Source organism: Artibeus jamaicensis, unplaced genomic scaffold, assembly GCF_021234435.1.
Source record: "Artibeus jamaicensis isolate MK-2021 breed Jamaican fruit bat unplaced genomic scaffold, CSHL_Jam_final contig_233, whole genome shotgun sequence".
Lineage (NCBI taxonomy): Eukaryota > Metazoa > Chordata > Mammalia > Chiroptera > Phyllostomidae > Artibeus > Artibeus jamaicensis.
The window spans coordinates 39909241-39929476 of record NW_026521486.1 but is presented as its reverse complement, the minus strand read 5'-3'; the positions used below and the strand labels follow the sequence as shown (position 1 = coordinate 39929476).

Sequence of the window (20236 nt, the reverse complement as noted above, 5' to 3'; positions counted from 1 at the left end):
TTCTAACATAACCATTGTGAACATTTTATTGCTTTTTCTAACTATGTATAAATCAGTCAGTTTGTACCTACTTCTCTATAATCTGATTATTTTTATTAAACAGCTGAATGATGTTTGATATTATGATATATCACAACTGATCTAATAAATCCCTCATTTTGAAAATGCAGATGATCCTAACATTTTTAATATTACAAATAATGTTTCAAAAAGTATTTTTGTTGCTAAATCAATGAACGTATTTATGATATTCTGATATTCTCCTTAGGATAAATTGTTAGAACTGGATTTTGAAATATGTGAAACTGTACTTCTGCTAAAAAGTTTAAAGAAATAGTATATCAATTTATTTTCTAACCAGCAGGGTACACAATTACCCAGTTTTCCCAAAATCTGGCCTGCACTAGGTCTTATTATTATTTTCATAATTGTGTTGGTGCCCTTATTAAAACTCAGCTGTCTGTAAGTGGAAGAGTTTATGTCTGGGTCCTCCATTCTGTTCCATTGATCTGTATGTCTATCCTTATCCAGTACCTCAGTCTGAGTTACTGTAAAGTCCTCCAGTTTTCTTCATCTTTTCAAGATTACTTAGTTATTCTGAGTACCTTACATTTCCATATGAATTAAAGAATTATTCCATCAATTTCTGCAAAACAAGTAGCTGGGACTTTTATGAGAATGGCATTATATCTGAATATCAATTTTTGACTCATGAACATGGGATACTTTTCATTTATTACAGTCTTCCTTAAATTATTTCAACAATGTTTTGCAGTTCTCAGAGTTCTAGTCTTATACTTCTTTCATTAACTATATTCTTATTTTATTCTTTTCTTGCTATTATAAATAAAACTTTACTTAATTTCACTTTGAATTATTAATTGCTAATATATAGTAACACCATTTTAAAAATATCAGTTTTATGTCCTGTTGCAGTAATTTATTAGCTGTAGTAATAAATGGATCCTTTAGTATCTTCAAGATCATATCCTTTGCAAAAAGAGATAGTTTTACTTCTTCCTTTCCAATATGGACACTTTTTATTTCATTTTCTTGCCTAATTTCCCTGGCTAGAACTCCCAGTACAACACTGACCAGAAACAGCAAGTAGGAGTGGACATGCTTACATTTCCCTGTTCTTAGAAAAGTTTTCTGTCTTTCCCCATTATTATGTGAAGTAGGGTTTTTCATAGATGCCCCTTATCAGGTTGAGGAAGTTACACTCTATTACTAGCTTATTGAATGTTTTTATCGTGAAAGGTTTTTTTAAATCTATTTGTTATTAAAGTCAGTACAGGGGTAGGCAAAAGTAGGATTACAGTTGTGAAACAAATAAACTATAAGAATAAATAATATAAGAATAAACCATGTTTCACATACAACCTACTTTTGCCCACTCCTGTATTTATCAACCAGTTTTCAAGATGGATAAATAAAATATTTAATCAAATTATACTACTTCCATTTAGGTTCAAAAATATTGGTGTATCCTGAAGTTCTCTGGGTTTTCCTGATAGCATGTGAATTGACTTTGAAGTCAATTCCAAAAGAAGTAATCCCCAAAATATTTTTGTAATGTATCACTATGGAAATTAGTGGCAACACTATAAAAACAATCATTCAGAAAAACAATATATTGCTTATTTTATAGGAGCATTTTATGTTCTAGTACTTACTCTTTCATGTTTGGAGCAAAGAATATTACAAACACTTTTGCAGAAAACTTATTCAACAAATTAAAATTAAAATACTGTAAGAACAATAATGCTCAGACAGTAATTTCTCCTATTAAGCCAAGCTGTCTTCCTGGAACTTATACCATTTACCCTGCTTCTGCTCTCAAGAGTAGAACAATCTCATCATCTTTTCTGATGGGAAGTGCACTGGGTATTGGGAGAATTGGCTGTAGTCCACCAAGTTAGAATTACTTTTTTTCTAATCGAGCTTTCTTGCAAGTACTGGACTTGGAATTCAAAATTTGCTGAAAATTGACATACTGTTTATTTTTATCATGTATAAATTTCATAAATATTTGTTCAAGAAACAAATAAATTGTAATAATAGTGATTTACAAAGCATTCTATCAATATATCCTCCCAATGGAACTTCTTAGAATAAAGTAGTAATGTTGACATTTTCTCATGTTTAAAAATTGGCATAGCACATCTAAGCTCCTATTTCAAACTTCTCAGTCCCAGATACAACTTACTTACAAGATATTGTACAGTTTCATTTAGTCATTAAAAAACTAAATTGTTTATTTCCTACTCTGCCCATTATTGTTCTGTCCTGGGGATGCAGTGGGTGAAAAATTGGAGATCCGGCTTTCATGGAGTTTGAACTTTAGTATGGGGAAGAGAGACCATAAACACATAAACAAACAACAGGTACAAACTTCCAGTTATAAAATACTAAGTCATGGGGATGTAATGACAATATAGGGCACATAATGAATAATACTGTAATGCCTTTATATGGTGACGGATGGTAACTAGATTTACCACAGAGATAACTTTTAATGTATATAAATATCAAATCATGTGGTGCACACCTGAAATAGGATGCTGTATCTTAATTATCCATCCATTTTAAAAATCACTTTTTCAGAGAGGAGCTGTGCCTCTGGTGGCATTCCAATACGACTTAACACAACTGGGACCTCCTCGATGAGTAGAAACTGCAGACCATTGTCTCAAGAATTTTAGAGAGATCAGTGGTGTGCTGCATGAGCTTATTCATCACTTCTTGCCTCTTGAGAAAGGTGTATTGTTACTTTTTAAGGATTTTGCGAGTGTCGATTGTTTTACTTTTATTATTGTCGTCAAGTACAGGTGTCTCCATTTTCACCCCACCTCACCTCCCCACCCCACCCATCCCTGCCTCCCTTCCTTGAACCTGCCCCCTTTGGCTTTGCCCATGTGTCCCTTATACATGTTTCTTGATGGCCCTTCACCTATTTTCCTCCATTACCCCTCTCCCCTCCTCCCCTCTGGTTACTGTCAGTTTGTTCTTTATTTCATTGTCTCTGGTTAGATTTTTCCGGCTTGTGTTTTATTGATTGCTGGGATTATACCCTAAGAACCCTGAAACACCAATCCGAAAGAACCTATGTACCCTAATGTTTATAGCAGCACAATTTACAATAGCCAAGTGCTGGAAGCAACCTAAGTGCCCATCAGTAAATGAATGGATCAAAAAACTATGGTACATTTACACAATGGAATTCCATGCAGCAGAAAGAGAAGTAGCTCCTACCCTTTGCAACAGCATGGATGGGACTGGAGAGCATTACGCTGAGTGAAATAAGCCAGGTGGTAAAAGACAACTACCACGTGATCTACCTATAAGTGGAACCTGATCAATTGTTTTCCTCCAGAATGAAATGCCAATCTGAGAAAAGCCTTGGCATGAAGTACTAAGGCTGAGTTGTAACTAGTTCATATATCAACTAATCCTAATCCAGAGAATGATGATGATGATTTGTATTTGTATAGTGTTTGCTAGGTTTTTGTGCACTTTCAAATTCACTGTCTTTTTTGAGCCTCAGGACAATCTTTTGATAAAACTAAAACAATATTATTCTAATATTCAAAAAGCAAAACTAAATTCAAAGAGCCTGAGTAACTTATATGTCACACAGCAGGCCAATGACAGAACTGAGACCATGAGTAAGGTTTTCTACCTAATTTGACTGATACCCTCAACTTTTTGTTACTTCAGACTGGCTATTTGAATTAGCCAGTTATCAATGCTGGGGAACTGACTTCTGGTGTAAATTCTCAGGAGTAATTTTTGGTTTCAAGGAGGCCACATAGAAGAGGGATTCTCTGAGTGAGATCTTTGGGCCAGCAGCATCAGCACCTGGGTATGCAAATTCTCAGACCACACCTTCCAGCTTATTGGATCAGAAACTCAAAAGTAGACCCAGAATTTTTATTTTAACGAGAACTCCATGTAATTCTGGTACATAACTCAGGTTTGAAATCACTAATTTAAGAGATCAGTAATGGCTACTTCTACATCCTTGTTTTTTAATAAAAAATAAATATGTTCTCAACTTTAATTTTAACTTCATTTATACACACACATATTATATAGATTAGAATTTACAAATATGTATAAATATGACTATATCATTCACAGCTTTTTTTAGTGCAGCCTTGGGGAAAAATGTACTCAAAATAATGGCATGAATTTAAAAGTAGTAGCATCTAGTTTTGTAAGCAGGGAATGCAAACAAAATTACGTTCTTACATATTTCTGATAGAAATGCAAATTTACATGTTATTTCATGTAGCAGAATTCTCTCCCTTGGGAATAAGACTGTATCAGTGAAATCTCAGTATGTAAATAAATGTGTCAAGGAGGTTAATATGAAATGTGCTATGCACTACTACAGCGTGTGCTAATGTATGAGAGAGGATCCATAGTGGTGAATAATGAAAAATAAAGTGAATTCCCATGAGTAAGGAAACAGCTGAAGAAATTATGGTATATCATCACATTGGAAAACTTATTTTTATTTAAAATAACTAGTTAAAGGTACCCAGGTGAACTGAAGTAATTTCATTAATTATAGTTGGGTAAGAACTGCACCCTTTAAGAAAATAGAAAATGTCAGAAAAACACCTATTTATCTACATATCTTTCTAAATGTTTATTTAATGACATGAGAGGAGGAGAATTTGACAAGATGCATGCAAAGTTCTTAAATGGCATAATTATTGGGGCAAGAATTAGTTGCTAATGTCAATGGAAAATTAGGGAAAGGCCATACTTTTTCTGACTTGTTTTTGTCAAGTACAGCTGCCAGGCTGAGGAGCCCTTAAATCTCATCCCACCCACTATATAAGCATCACATGAGGTTAGATGAGAAGAAACAGCATTGCTACAAAAGTTAAGGACTAAATTCCATAACCTTAAGGCCTTCTTTCAAATCCACACTCTACTACTAATGGCTATATGACCTGAGAAAGACTACTTCAGCTTTCTGTGGCTCAGTTTTCAAACCTATAAAACGGGAAAATAATAGCACCTATCTCACAGGTGCTATTGTTGTGAGAATTAAGTGGGTTAATGTATGTAAAATGCTTACAATTATGCCTGTCACTGCTCTAAAGGAGTTATTACCTGAGTTACTATAACAATTACCTTAAAAATTACTTAGTTTTTTACAAGTTATGTCAGGAAAAAAATGCAGCCATTGTTAATATAACAAGAACAGTTTGCACAATATCAGTATAACCTGGCAGCCAAGGAAAGTGAACTGCAATGCACATGTGTGAGCAGTGATGACTTCACTGTACTAGTCAGTGGGGGTGGTAGATGCCATTGAGTGAGCATGTGAACTGTGTGGCCGTCACATTCAAAATGACTGAGTAGAGCAACAGATTTGCATCAAATTTTGCATTAAGCTTGAACATTCCTCCACGGAAACTACTCAGATGATTCAGAAGGTCACAGCTATGGGCAACTGGTGATTGGCAGCTTTACCACAACAAACTCACTCATGCATCATGTCTCATGCAGAGTGTTTTGGCAAAACCTCAAATCACCCATGTGATTCAGCCCCCAAGCCCCTGACAGCCCAGATTTGGTGCCCTGCAACTTCTGGCTTTTCCCAAAACCAAAATCACTTCTGAAAGGAAAGAAATTTCAGACCATCACTGAGATTCAGGAATATACAACAGGGCAGCTGGGGACTGAGAAGTCATTGTCCTATGTACAATGTTTCTTATATCTTATCAAGTACAACTGTCAGGCTGAAGAGTCCTTAAATCTCATCCCACCCTAATGGGATATATAATTATAAGCATCATCTTCTTCAATAAATGTCTCTATTTTTCATAGTGCGTGGCTTGGCTGGATACTTTCTGGACAGACCTCATATAGCAAATATAAATGATCATTATGAAATCATATGTATAAAATATATAACATATCTTACACAAAGCTGGTGCTCAAAAGTTAGTGTATGTTTCTAAGATACAAATGACCTGTTTCAGGAGTAGAAACAGCTGAGCAGAAGGAGCTAAATTCTAGAGCAATGGTCCCCAACCTTTTTGGCACGAGGGACTGGTTTTGTGAAAGACATTTTTTCTGCAGACCAGGGCAGGAACTAACTATAGAATACAGACAAGGAAGGTAGGGATTTTTTAGCTAAAAATATTTTTGTTAATGTTAGAATATTAATTAAATGCTATTATATTTTGTTATATTAATAAATAAAATATAGCTGTATATTTGATTGAAATAATATTTTGTTATAATACATTATTATATTATAATTTTGTGTATTATAATAATATATTTGATTATAGTAATTTTTTCATTGATATTTTAATGTCCCTAATATTAAAAGTTAATATTGGTCTTCATCCTAACCAAGCTCAGATGTTTTGAGATTTCCTTATTTACCCACCCTATTAGTTCTTGACTTGGGGTTAATATTGATAATTATAGTCTCAGAAATGACTCCCAAATTCCCCTTACTCTAGAGATTATCTCTGCTTAAGGAGATAAATCCCACCCCTCCCGAAGCTGCAAGGGGCAGGAGCACTGGAAGGAGAGAAAGTAAGAATTAGAAGAGGACTAAGCAAGCAAGGAAATGAGTGTTCAAAGTTATCACTCAAGAGACCAGGTTTGATCACAAGAGAATTCTCTTAGGTTCTTCCCCTCCAATCCAATTCTTCCTCTACTTAACCCAGAGGTCATCAGAAGGAAGTTGTGACAGAAACTTCATGGCTTATATTTTTTGACTATCAATGCCTCACATAGCACTTCGCACAGCAAATGGTGCTCAGTAAACATAAGTCTAACATGCTTTCCCTTTCTTTACTGTTTAAGCAATTTCAAAGTGTGGGTGGGGAGGTATATGCAAATCTGTGTGGCTTACTTGTTAGGCTCTTGCTAGTTGAAATAACTGGCTTTTTTCCCCCCAAAGATTATGGATTGAAATTCTTGTCATCTCATTCTTCATTACCAAAAAAAAAAAAAAAAATGACCTTGAATGCAGTTTCAATTTTTCCTAAAACTCTTACTGAGCTGTTAATAAGTAGTAAAAAGAACTGGTTTGAGTCACCAGCTAATGAGCTATGAGATGGTCTAAAGAACAAAGGAAAAACTCAAAACCTCACAGTATTAACTTTAGATGAGAGCCAAAATATTTCAAATAAAATCAGAAAAAAATGAATGACTATCCCCATGCCATTAAGTCTGCTTGTTGTGGAAACAGTAGTTAGAGTAGCAACAGGCCAAGAACAGCATAAGCAAATACCAGGAAAGTTACTTTCAGAATGTGTTTACTTAATATTTAATACTGAAATCAAACATGAGAGGGTCATATCAGACAGAACTTCTGCATTACTCCACTTGCACAATTAGAGTCTGTAAGGAGTAGAGGGGACTCATTGGGTCCTCGCACACAACAATTTGTTCGTGCAGTAAACACAGAGCACAGCACGCAGGTTGCTGTCTGTGGGACGGTCCCGGCTGTGGAGGACCAGAGAGCCAGGACAGTTGAAAAGAGCCTTATGAAGGTGTGTTACTTCACTGCCAACATACGGCAGATATTTAATGTTTTTAATTGACAGTGGAATTATTTCTTTAGTCAATCTGATCTAAAAAACACCCAAGACAATGTGCAGAAAAACAAAAGCAAATGAAGCCTGCAGATTTTAGTGTGTTTTAATTCACGATAAAAATAGTCCTAGTTACCAATTGTCCTATGAATCAGGTCAAAATGATTCAACTAATGAATGCTTACCTACTGAGATGCTATGTCTAATATTTATAGTTAGCTTTGCCCCAGTGTCCTTACAGAGGAAATAATTTATCGTAAACTCCCAGGCAGTTTAAAATAAGTCTACCTATTTTACAGGTTTTGGCTTTTTATAATAAAAAATATGCTAACAAGTTCGGGATATTCCATATCAAAAATAAAGAATCCTCATCTAGTTAAAGGTTAAATCAAACCCCAGGTTATATAATATGGTGTCAAACTCTGCCTGAAACTAATTTTAAAACAATGTACACGCATTTACTGTAACTTTGTGGTACATGTTCTTTGTAGTAACATCATTTTGTAGCTTTAGCTCCATAAATAATTTGCACCCATTTATATTTAAAAATTATAAGAACAGGAAAGTCCAAGAGCTCATTTTACAGACGGAGATAAAGACCTGAAAGTAATTCCTGCAAGGTTAGGCAGAAGTGGGTGTGATAGAAGGTAACTTAACCCTGCGCCCCTTTCCTGCCCACACCTGACCTGTTCAGCATTGAACTCACTTGCAAAAGTGAAAAAGGGAGTCAAGTGGTGCATTCTCTGTCGCCAGTTACGGATTAATCGACAGAATTCAGACTATTACTACAAATAACGCATTTTGTTTTGTGACCTCTTAAGAGGGTTAACAAAATCAAAAGCAATCAATTAAAATTTGCCTATTCACTGCATTTATGCATAAAGAAAAACTGGTGAATTTCACTACTAGTAACATAAAGACCTCTCGGGTTAAATACTGTGTCTAAACCATTATCGTTAGAAATCATTTAAAAATAGTTTCCGGGACGTCTTTCTTCTTTCTGTGGACGTCTGCTTTGGTTGTTCATCCATACCTTTTTAAATTTTAACTTTTTCCATTTGTCTTCCGTTGGGATGACTTTTCATTAAAGTAGATGGGGAGTGATCACCCATCTGCTGTGAAGTCGAAGGGACTCGGGGGTTGGGCAGGGGGTGGGCTGAGTCTGGGAAAAGTTCAAAGAAAACCAAGGTCTCTCCGCCCAGCTTGGAACTGAGAGAAGCGCTGCGGGCCTCCGCAGGGAGACCTCGCACAGGTACCCGGCCACCCCCACCGCGCCCGCCGCACGGAGCTGGTGTCCTGCTGACTGCGGAAAGGGCGCCGAGCGTTCTGCCGCGAGCGGTCCGGGCCCGCGCCGAGCTGCGATTGGATGCGCTGCGTCAGGCACCCGCCAGAAACACAAAAGCACTGGCACGGGGAGGGGGCCGTTCTTGCCAGGCGAGGGCTTTGGCTTTAGTCTGTCTCCCCCGTCTCCTTCGCACTCCATGCCGGGGTTGTCTCGGCAGCTCGCCTCGACTCACACGCGCGGCCGGGAGTTGGCACGAGCCTCACCGCCGCCTCGCGTGGGCCCCTGCCCGGCCTCTCCGCCTTCCCCTGCGCCCTTGGCTCCCGCCATGGGGCCAACTCGGGGCTCCTAAGAGTTGCTGCCTCTGGGCCGCACGTTCTCCGGCCAAAGTCCTGGAGAGCGTGATATGGCTTAGGGCGCTAGAGGGGGCAGCCTAGAACTAAAGGAAAGAGGAGGGGAAGGCCAATTGAGGAAAAAGAAGCCAAACCATGAGTTACCAAAAGAAGGACCGGGTGAACACCCTGTGCCAGAAGGCGCTGCAAGTCGTCAACGAGCTGTGTTTCGCCGGCCAGGTGGAGCGGGAGAAGTGCTCGGGCATCATCTCCTCGGAGAGGAGCAGCCAGGGCGCTGGCAGCACAGGTAAGTGGGGGAGAGCTCCGCTCGCGTCCCCGAGCTCCGCCCGGACCCCGCGCGCTCCCCTCCAAGCGCCGGGGTCCGGCGCCTCCCGCGCGGTGCTGGAGGTGCCTTTAGCGTGCCGCGCCTTCCTACCTCGCTCCTTCCTCCCACTCAGCAGCTGGCTACTTGGAGCGCAGACTGTTCAAGTGTTGTCTCCGCATCTCTATCCGCCGGCTCCTTCCACTTCTCCGGTCTGCTCCGTGCCCGCCGTCTCGCTCCCTGGCTTCCGCACCCCGTCGCCGCGCACTCCCACGCCTCGCGTCTCCCCCTGGAGTGGAGCGGCGAGCGCTGGCGGCGGGCGGGAACCGCTCGCCCGTGGGATTCGGGCTGCCCTACCTTGTCCCGTGGGTCGCGGGCCGCGGGCTTGGGGAAGGATCCGCGCGGGACATCCGTGCCTGGTTGCGAAGAACTACCTTGCACATAGAACTGCCTTGGCCTTAGAAGCGAGGAACCCGCGAAGGGATAAATAGCAGCTGCAACCTGTTGAGCACTTAGCAGTTTCCAAAACCCTTTAATATATATATGATTTTCTAGGGCTTCGTGACAACGTGGGCAAAACAGCAGGGATTATTGATCATCCTTTAGGTGACAACTGAGGCTCAGAACAAATATAGAGTGAGTGGAAGAGAAGGGAAATGTTATAAATCCTTTCCACACACCCCGACATACGGGCAAATTCCTACCCTTTTAGGAAACTTGGAAAGAAATGGGTGGGATGGAAGAGGACAGCGGCTGTCAGAAATCTGGAGAACGAAAGAAATCTCGGTGGCTGGTTTCTCTCAAGAGAAAGGGAGGGAGGAAGGGGCCATCTCAGAATCTCTGTTTTGGTCACACTTGGGGGCATGGGTATCAACCACCTACGCAATGGTTTGGGCAGCCCGTTGTGCCTTTCACACAGGAGAGGCGGACTCTGGGTTTGTGGTCCTCGTGGTATCATGAGTCCCCTGTGAGAGTCACTTGTTTTGAGAGAGAAACATAGGTTGTGGGAATTTGTGGCATTGTATTGAAAGGGTTCCGTTGCTCTTGGAGGGTCTTGTTTCTTCCCCTTTGCATTCCTGTCATTTTGGTTTCCTGGCGGGGCTTTCTGCGTTGCAAGTAGCCAGGGCAACAAGTAAGAGCTGGACTGCTAAGCTCAGGGCGAGAGCGACTGCAGAGATCCCTGTGTGCTGGGAAGGAGGCCAGGAGCGCACACTTTAGGGACCGGCCTCCCACACACACCCACCACCACCACCACCAAAAACAAAGGGAGAGGAGACGGAAGTGGGCGGAGGTTTGGTTTAGCGCTTCCACGTACCACGATTTAAGTGGAATGCCTGCAAGATTTTCAACTTCCCTGATCCCAGGTAACAAGAACCAAGAGAGGCTTCAGTGTGCACTTCGCAGAAGCTGGAGAGACGCTTCTCCTTGGCTCCAGAGCAGAGTGATGCGTAATTGCTGCTGCCCGAGTGCTGGAAACTTAGACATTTTGTGAATGTGTCATAACCACAACCAAAGTCTTTTCCATTTGTTCAGTAGGTATTAAATTCCTAGGAATATATGAACCTCAGCCATGAGAGGAAGAAACTGGTCGAACATCTCCTATGTGCATGTCGTGTGTGTGGTTGCTAAGCGTGAGAGAAACGGTCAAAATAATGCGACAGTGAAGTCCTCTGTGGTGATATCAGATAAGCTCTTCCGAACTGTTTTAGTGGTGCACATGCTGAAGATCAGACTCAGAGAAGGGGATACAGTGAAAGAAATGAAACTATTTAAGTTTAAAGACCAGTTTTCTTGGTCATTTAACAGTTGATGCTATGCAGAGATATACTAACTTCTCCCTGTCCTCCACTCTTTGCCATCTACACCAAGTAGTGGTTTCTTGGGTCTTGACTGCTGGTCATGCAGAAAATTTGTGAAGATTAGAAACCGAATAGTTCTGGCTCCTAAATCTTTGTAAAGGCACAACTCTGTCAGCATTAGGTAAAACACAATACTGTATGTGAATCATAGAAAGGGTTCTGAGCGTCCCCTAAGCACTACAAAAAGTAGTTGTCATCCTAATTCCCTTTGGACTTTCCCTTGGGAACGAAAAGGGAAGGGGGTTAGTCTAAAACAAATACGTGGGCATTTTTCCCCTTATATATGAAGGGGGAGGGGAAATATATACTATTCAGATGTGGTATTTGATTTAATATATGAATATATATATTGAATGGCTATCACTTGACAAGACATTCTACTAGGCTGTATATGAGATATAAAGATGCACAAGACTTCATTACACTTTCCATTTGTAAATCTGCAACAGAAGTGAAATACTTTGATTGGCAAATAAACTTCCAATATCTATAAAGTGGATTCTAATATTGTTTGCCACATCTTTGTATGAACTAGCCACTAGCTTCATGTATTTTAATTTACACACTCATGCCCTTCATTATAGGTCCCCAGATACACTTTCGGTAGGTGATCCTTCTACTCACTGTTTGTTTAATGGGAAGCACATTACAGGTAGGAGGAGGATGTGGTAGTGAATGGCACAGTGGTTGTTTACTTTGAATGTTAATCAGTGTGGGGGTGGCTTTGCCCTCAGGTCCCCCTGTCCACCACGGATGAAAGTAAACACTACTAAGACATGATCTGCTTGGGGAGGAGAGGTGGCCAGTTTCTCAGAGGAAAAAGACCAGGAGCCCCTTCCTCCAGGGGCTTTTACTGGGTTGTAATACACAGGAATACAGGGCAGCAAAGATCAAAGAGTAGATAACATTTCAAAGAAATCTGAGGGCTTAGTCTGAGTCAGTGTCTGTCAGGAAAGGGGGTTGCAGAAACTTTGGGAGACCTACTCATTTCCTGCTTGGACCCTTAACATATGAATGAAAGCACTCTTAGCAAAGCAGGTTTCACAGGACTCTTAGAAATTCTTTCTTATGCCTGATTTCCCCATACCTCTAGCAAGGCGAGGAGCTGCACCCCTCCCCATCAGGTTTTCAGGCTTAAGTGGATTAGAGCCAGAAAGCGCTTCTCCCAGAGGACATGGGGACTCAGACTATGTCAGATAGCTTGGGGGCGGGGGGCAAAGGTCTATTGCTCTCTCTTTGTCGCAGCCCCCCGAAGTCCTTCCATGATGGCCTCCCAAGTGATTGAGTCTGGCTTAGGTTGCCCCTTGCCGTGAGGAGTCTTACCTGTCATCAACATCGACCATGCTTTTGGGGGCAGGGGAGGAAACTGAGGCCCCGTTTGCTACCAGACACAAGCTTTGTTTCCTGTGGCTCGAATTCCGTAGATCTCTCACTCATCCTTACCCATGTGGGGTAGTTACAACTCCTGAAACCAGGCAGAGCAGTTCACAACAAGTCACCACTGACCGGATGATGTCAGTTACTCTAAGGTTGCAGTGACAATTGCAGGCTTCCGGCTGTGTATATTTTTAGATTCCTTTGCATCAGGGTACAGGAGGGATACTGAGGTAATCACGAGTAAAGTCAATCTACATTGAAGAAGTTATGAATCACATATATAAATAAGACATTATTCTACTGGTTTTTAAAATGCCAATAAGGTGCATTGTTCACCATCCTCTTGACCATAGTGGCAGACGGCGGCAGTGATATTGACATTGAGGAGCTACCAGTTAAGTCGACCAATCCCATATTGCAGCAAAATTTGTGAAGACTTAGATTGCCATGCAGCTGCCAACACTAGCTAATTCACTCATCTGTAGTAGTTTGGTAAAGATGTTATTGATGTCAACATCATTAGTACACTAGAAAGCTTTTGCAATCTTTTTACCACCAATTCTCTCCCTCCCCTTAAAGACATCACTCACTAAATAATCTAATGCACAATATGATTTAATACTAGGTTACCTGGGAAAAGATGCAAAACAATATATTGGTCTCAAATGTTATTTCTTAGATATACTGTGACTAAATATATCTAATAGTTTTTAGACTGGATTTGGGTTTATTTCCCACCAGTCTTTAATTGCTGCTCCATAGCCAAATGATAGTGAGGTTTTAAGAGACATATTGTAAGGAGAAGGGGAAGGGGAAACAAAGGAACATGAATAGAGGACTCATGGGCATGGACAGTGGGAGGGGTTGATCGTGGGATTTGAGGGGCGGGGCAGGGGAGAACAATGGGGAAAAAGACGGGAAACTGTACCTGAACAACAGTAAAAAAAAGAGAGACTATGTTGTTTGAAAGGCAGCCTTCATTAATCATAGCTAATCAAACCCACTTAACCTCATAGTCATATCGCAGTTATATGCATATAATTTAAATATTTTAAATAAATATCTGATACATGAGTGTTTTAATTTTTGCATTTTACACTTTTAATTTGAAGCTAAACATTCTAAAATAAATGTTTAAACAAATTCTTTTAAATTCATACATGTTTTTCAGTTTCTTAGATGTGGGGCTGAGTAGGTAAATGGCAAAGAATTTCACTGAAGTTACTTAATTATTAAGAAAAGAGGTGGCTTCAGGGGGAAGGGGGAAGGGTTTGCAGGAACAAGTATAAAGGGCGCATGGACAAAAACAAAGCAGGTGGAAATGGGAGGGAGGTGAGGACGGCTGGGGGCATGGGCTGGGATGGGAGTAAAAGGAAGAAAACTACCTGAACAACAATTAAAATAAATAAAAATAATTAAAAAAGAAAAAAGGTAGCTACGTAAAAACTTTCTAATTTCATCATGACTTTTCTCTGTGATTAAGACATTTTAAGTCTTTTCATAAGGGCTTAAAATGAGTAAGGGGACTCCATAAGTTTTCTCTACAAAGCAATGAATACTCCATTTATTTATAATTTTTGTATCACAGTACTGCTGAGTTTTACACATTCTAATTATTTTAGAAATAATTATAGTTTAAAAACACAGTGGAAATTTTCCCCTGAGCCTTGTAGGTTTGGAAAACAGTAACTAAACCACAGTAAATTCATAAGTATAGACCCTTTGGAAGAAGGATGTATAAGGAGATTTTTCCCTTCCTCCCCATGGTCACCCCACTGAAGAATGATCAGGGTCTACTCTTTCTGGTCCCATTTTTGCTAGCTCATCAGTACACGTTGTGCTTGGACTCATTTTGTCTAGACAAGTGGACAACTAGCTTCAAAAGCCAAACAGATCCCAGCGAGCTTCTAATATTCTGAATTCTGAAACATCAATATTTTGTCAGTATTAGCAGGATATATTCTCTTGTAATAAATTAAGATCTACATTTCCTCTTTATATGAGCAGTTAATCTCTGAAATCTGATTTTTACAGGAATGATTTTATATAATATAAAAGTATATAGCTGTGCATTTTATATGCATTTTCTTTGAAACCTCATCATCATTCTAATTTTGTTTTATCAGAAAAAATATTCACTTTGTGGGTATATCTTCATTCATTACAAGTTTTTGTTGCATAAAATGCTGGTGGAAAACAAATATTATCATAAATGTTTAATAAAATGTCCAATGTTGATTAAAATGATTTAGATTTAAAAATATAGTTGTGTTCTTCTTGATTTACATTTTATTCTACTGATGATATACACATGAAGTCAATAGAATATAAGCTCTTTGAGGTCAATCATTTGTTTACTGTTTCATTCTCAGTGCTTAGAAAAATCTGTGGCTCCTAATAGAATCTCAACAAATATTTATTGAATTAATAAAAGAATGAGTAATTGAATCAGAGAATTACCCTCAAGAAACCTCAGATTTTCTTATTTATAAAATTTTGGGTGTTATGTAATAATCTCCAAATCCATTCTGTAAATAAATTGTATATAATTGTATCTTTGTGTCTCCAGCTTTTAATATAGTATCCAATGTAGAAAAGCATCAAAATATTTAGTTGGTGACAATGACAGAAATTAGAGTACTTGAGGCATTTAAAGGCTAGAATATAAAGAGCAACATACTCATGAAAAAGCAGTGAACACCATGACTAAATATGATTTGTGCAATAAGTGTATTAAGTTTATTGAAGTTCTAGTAAAGTGGAAATGTCTGTTTAATGTGTCATTTACAATGGTAAAAGGAAAGCCTGTTAGTTTGCTCAAGTAGAAAGTGGGAAAAATATCATTACTCAAATTTATGTTAGTAATTCCAGTTAGAACTAGAAATTATTGTTTTGCAGTTGTGAAACTAATGTAGGAAAAATTAACAATTTCTCACATCATAACTAGTTAGTGATAGACCTGGGATAAGAACAAACCCAGGGCTCTCTAGGTTCAACAAAAAGTAGGAATAAGAAGAGACCCTGAGGGCATTCCTGGTTCTAAAGGGCACTGGAACAAATGTTTGAAAAGATAGTCTCTTAACTATTATACTGTTGACTCTAATTAGTGGTATATCCTAAAATATCAATAAGATTTTCCAATGTGTAATATGACCCAAACCCCACACTTTATTAATTAGATTTGCTACCATCTAAATGTAAGATATAATGGTTTTCATTCTTTTGTTTGATTATATGTATGGTATATGCACTTAAGTGTACACAACTGTTTATTCATATTTTTGCCAAATATGATTGATTTATTTCAACAGTAAAATCTCATGTATGATTTTAGTTTGTTTTAAATGCACAGCTTTGAACTCATATAACTCCTTTTATGTGTTCATAAAAAAAGCCTATAATGAAAGCAGATATTAAATTACTTGTTAAATTGTTTTTGTTAATTTAAAACAAACATTTTATCCTCACCCAAGGATGTTTCTTACTGCTTTCAAAGAGAGAAGAATGGAGAGTTAGGGAGAGAGAAAAGCATCAGTGCAAGAGAGAAGCATTGATTGGTTGCCTCCTGTTGCCCTAGACCGGAGATTGGTTGCCCCTAGACCGGAGATTCAAACCTGCAACCTTCTAGTTATGGGACGACACTCCAACCAACAGAGGCACACTGGCCATGGCTGTTTTTGTTCATTTTTAATTAGAAGAATAATACCTTAAAATTTCATTTGTTTTATTTTCCTACCATATTTTGGCTATCTAATCTAAGTAATTGACAGTCTATACTATTATTAAAATTTAGAATTATGAGCATTAAAGACAGGCAATTATAGTAGAAAGAGCTGAGAACCATCTATTTGAAGGCTCCAAAGTATAATTATTATGAATGTGTCAAAGAAACCTAGATCTCTTGACAGGGAGTGTTATTATGAAAGGTCAATAATTTATTTTACTTGTTTCTAATTTGTGCAATACAAATTTCCTCTATTGGTTGATTACCCAACACTGGCCAGGTACAGAAACAGAATCCCTGACTGGAGAGATGGCTTCTTGTTACTACCTTGTGCCATAGCTTTTCTCTTTCTCATAGCATTCAGTGTCCTGAGTGGCCACTGAACCTGCAAGAGCTGACATTAACATGACTTATGTAGACTATTAGAAAAAAACCCACTACATAAAATCGGAATTGTGATTTAATGGGCTCAGAGCTAGAAAGGTAGAATCATCCTGGGCTGGTTGGGACAAGAGGTGGGGAGCAACTGATAATAATAAGTTTTTTTTTCTCTCAGGTAGATCTTGAAGTGTGTTATGATCTACTGTCTAATTTAACATTCCATTATTGAACAGAAAAAACTACAGTCAGTTTTTTAAATCTTATAAGTGTCCATTTGTTCATATAGCAGAATTATTTTAATTGAACAGCAGGATTATTATTTTCTCCTCAGCCTTCATCATTACCATAATTCTGTTTCAAAAGTCATATACTTACAGAAATAATCAATATAACTATTAAAGAGCTTACTATCATCTCTAATGTGTTTCCATATGAGTTGTTAATGTATATGAGAGGTGGATTTGGCTTCATGCCTTTATTCAACAACTATCAAGGACTTACTATGTGAAAGCCATCATTCCAGATAGTAAAATGTACTGGTGCCATTAATTAAATGCTGTGCATAGTTGATTGAGTTAATTTAAATATACAATTAGTATACAAGCACAGATTAGAAATCATTTATTCAGTCTAAAGACTTTTGCCATAAATTTGGATATTTGAATACCATAATGGGATTCCCCATTTGATTGACTCTAAGATGCTGTTGATTGTGAGATGCACCATTATGTTATACAGTACCAAGGAAAAACGGGGTGTTGCCAACGAAAGACTTGACACTTTTTAATGGCATGGAATTTTTATTTTATACATATGGAAAGACCACTTTTAAAACTTAATTAGCCATATGACTTTTTAAAATTATATATCACTCTTGTCCAAACATAAAAAAACAACATAAATAAATGGCTTGAAGTAACTTTAAAGTTCTGAGTCTAATTCTTCTGAATGGCATTTCGATTCAGAACTGGTGGTACCTTTGTTATTCTTCTCGTTATTGGACTGTATGCCATTAAGAGTGCTGTGATGAAGATTAATAATGGATTTTTTTCCTTAAAAGAATTCATGAAAGCTAAAAAGTCTATTGGTGCTGTGCTCCAAAGCTAGCTGGACAATTACATGGAACGTGGGTAATGTTGCCAAACTCATCTGACACACTCTTTCCCCACCCAATCCCAACAACCGTCTGGCTCAAAGTGTTAAGGGTTTGCTTCATTCTCCTCTCCAGTTAGTTTCTTCAAAGCCACTGATTCATTCTATGGGTTTCAGTGGTAATGACTTTCCTCTGATGCATACACAGAGAAAGCTGATGCCACTACTTCCTGGCTATTCATGATTGTAACAAGTCATTGATACTGATTCATTCTAATTTCAGAAAATTTAAATGTTTAAAATATGGGTTTTATAATCAAATACCAAATTCATATAGTTTTTATCATTTGCTAAAATTCGAAAGAAATGCAAAAGTCAGTACAATTAAAATGGAAACTGTAAAAGGCACTGTTTCAAGGATAAGTCCATTGAATGACAATATATTGGACTTGAAGATGAAGAAGAGACTGCTAGTGGTTTCCCAGTATTCACTTTCCCCTGCTGTTCCACAGACTGGACTTCTTCCTTTTCAAGTGGTATGTGGCAGAGTTCATTGTTATAAAAAACTTAAAAAGGACAACTTTTCTCAGCCTCCCTTGCGGTTTGGCGCATCCAGATGGCTGAGTTCCGTCCGTTGTAATGTTAGTTGCAGTGATGTGCACTTCTTCCAGGTTGGGTCTTTAAAATAAAAGGGCAGTCTTTCATAGTGCCTTTTCCCTTGTTATTCTTCCTCCATACAGTTGCCTGGAATGTGGACATGATGACTTGCAATCTTGGACTTTTAGGAGACAGTGAAACCCTTCAAATAGCAAAAGTATAGCAGAAATTAGGATTTCAGACACCTTCATATTAATGTACATGCCCTGGCCTGCTTATGTTGGGACAGTTAGTTACATGGGCAAGAAAGAAACTTCTGTCTTGTTTAATTCACTATTAATTCGGTCCCTTATTACAGAAATCAAAATTATGCCCTATTATAATAATAATACGGAGGTCTGTCCAGAAAACGTTCTGCCATTGTTAATATAACAAAAATGGGATCTTCCGGCCAAAATGGAAGCATAGGTAGATATACTTCACTTCCTTGCACAACCAAAAGAAGTATAACAACCAATATAAAAACAAAAAACAACCAGAGCTGCCATACAATTGAACTGTATGGAAGTCCAATAACCAAGGAGTTAAAGAAACATTCATCCAGACTGGCAGGAGGAGCAGAAATGGGAAGCTGGGATAAAAGACTCTCAACAAAGTGGTGGCTGGCAGACCAGGAGATGCCACATTCATGTGCAGATAAGCTGGGAGGAACAACTGGGGAGTGAGACAGACCATACAATCCAGGGTTCCAGTGCAGGAAACTAAAGCCTCAAAATCTCTGGCTCTAAAAATGTGTTGGGGGTTATGGAGGCAGGAGAAACTCCCAGTCTCACGAGAGAGTCTCTTGGAGGGGCCCATGGGATCCTAGAAAGTACACTAGCCCACCCACCTGGGACTCAGCACCTGAAAGGACACAATCTGTTTGTGGAAAGCGAGGGAAGTGACTGAGAGAGGGGTGAGAGACAAGCAACAGTCCTTGTTCCCCCTGAGACCCTTCCTCCACATACAGCTCCACACTGCAGTGAAGTGGGTTGCCCTGCCCCAGTGAACACCTAAGGTTAGGTCCCTTACAATGTGACAGGTGCACCAACACAAAGAAATATGGCCCAAATGAAAGAATAGATCAAAACTCCAGAAAAAAGAACTAAGTGATGAGGAGGTAGATGATCTATCAGATACAGAGTTCAAAACACTGGTAACTGAGATGCTCACAGAAATGATTGAATGTGGTCACAAAATAAAAGAAGTAAAGGCTATACAAAGTGAAATAAAGAAAAATGCACAGGGAACTGAGGGAACAGTGAAAGGAAGAAAACTGGAACTCAAATCAACAGTTTTGAACAGAAGGAAGATATAAACATTCAACCAGAATGTTCATTCAACAAAATGGAGAAACAAGAATTCAGAAAAGTGAAGAGAGGCTTAGGAACCTCTGGGACAAGTTTAAGTGTTCCAACATCTGAATTATAGGGGTGCCAGAAGAAGAAGAACAGCAAGAAATTGAAAACTTATTTGAAAAAAAATAATGAAGGAAAACTTTCCCAATCTGGCAAAGCAACCAGACATGCAAGTCCAGGAAGCTCAGAGAGTCCCAGAGAAGTTGCATCCAAGGAGAAACACTCCAAGACACATTATGATTATTTCACAAGCTCAAAGATAAGAAGAGAATCTTACCTACAAAGGAGTGCCC

General features: G+C 38.8%; 1 protein-coding gene across 1 annotated transcript in view; it reads left to right on the top strand.

Annotated features, from left to right (window-relative positions):
* The first annotated feature begins 8737 nt into the window (after window positions 1-8737).
* The window catches only part of SYT10 (synaptotagmin 10), a 68243-nt gene continuing 56744 nt past the window's right edge, over window positions 8738-20236 (top strand). Inside the window, exon 1 of the mRNA XM_037139715.2 lies at window positions 8738-9501. Within this exon, the coding sequence (XP_036995610.2) occupies window positions 9351-9501 (151 nt within the window). The 5' untranslated portion in view covers window positions 8738-9350. The remainder of the gene's footprint in view (window positions 9502-20236) is intronic.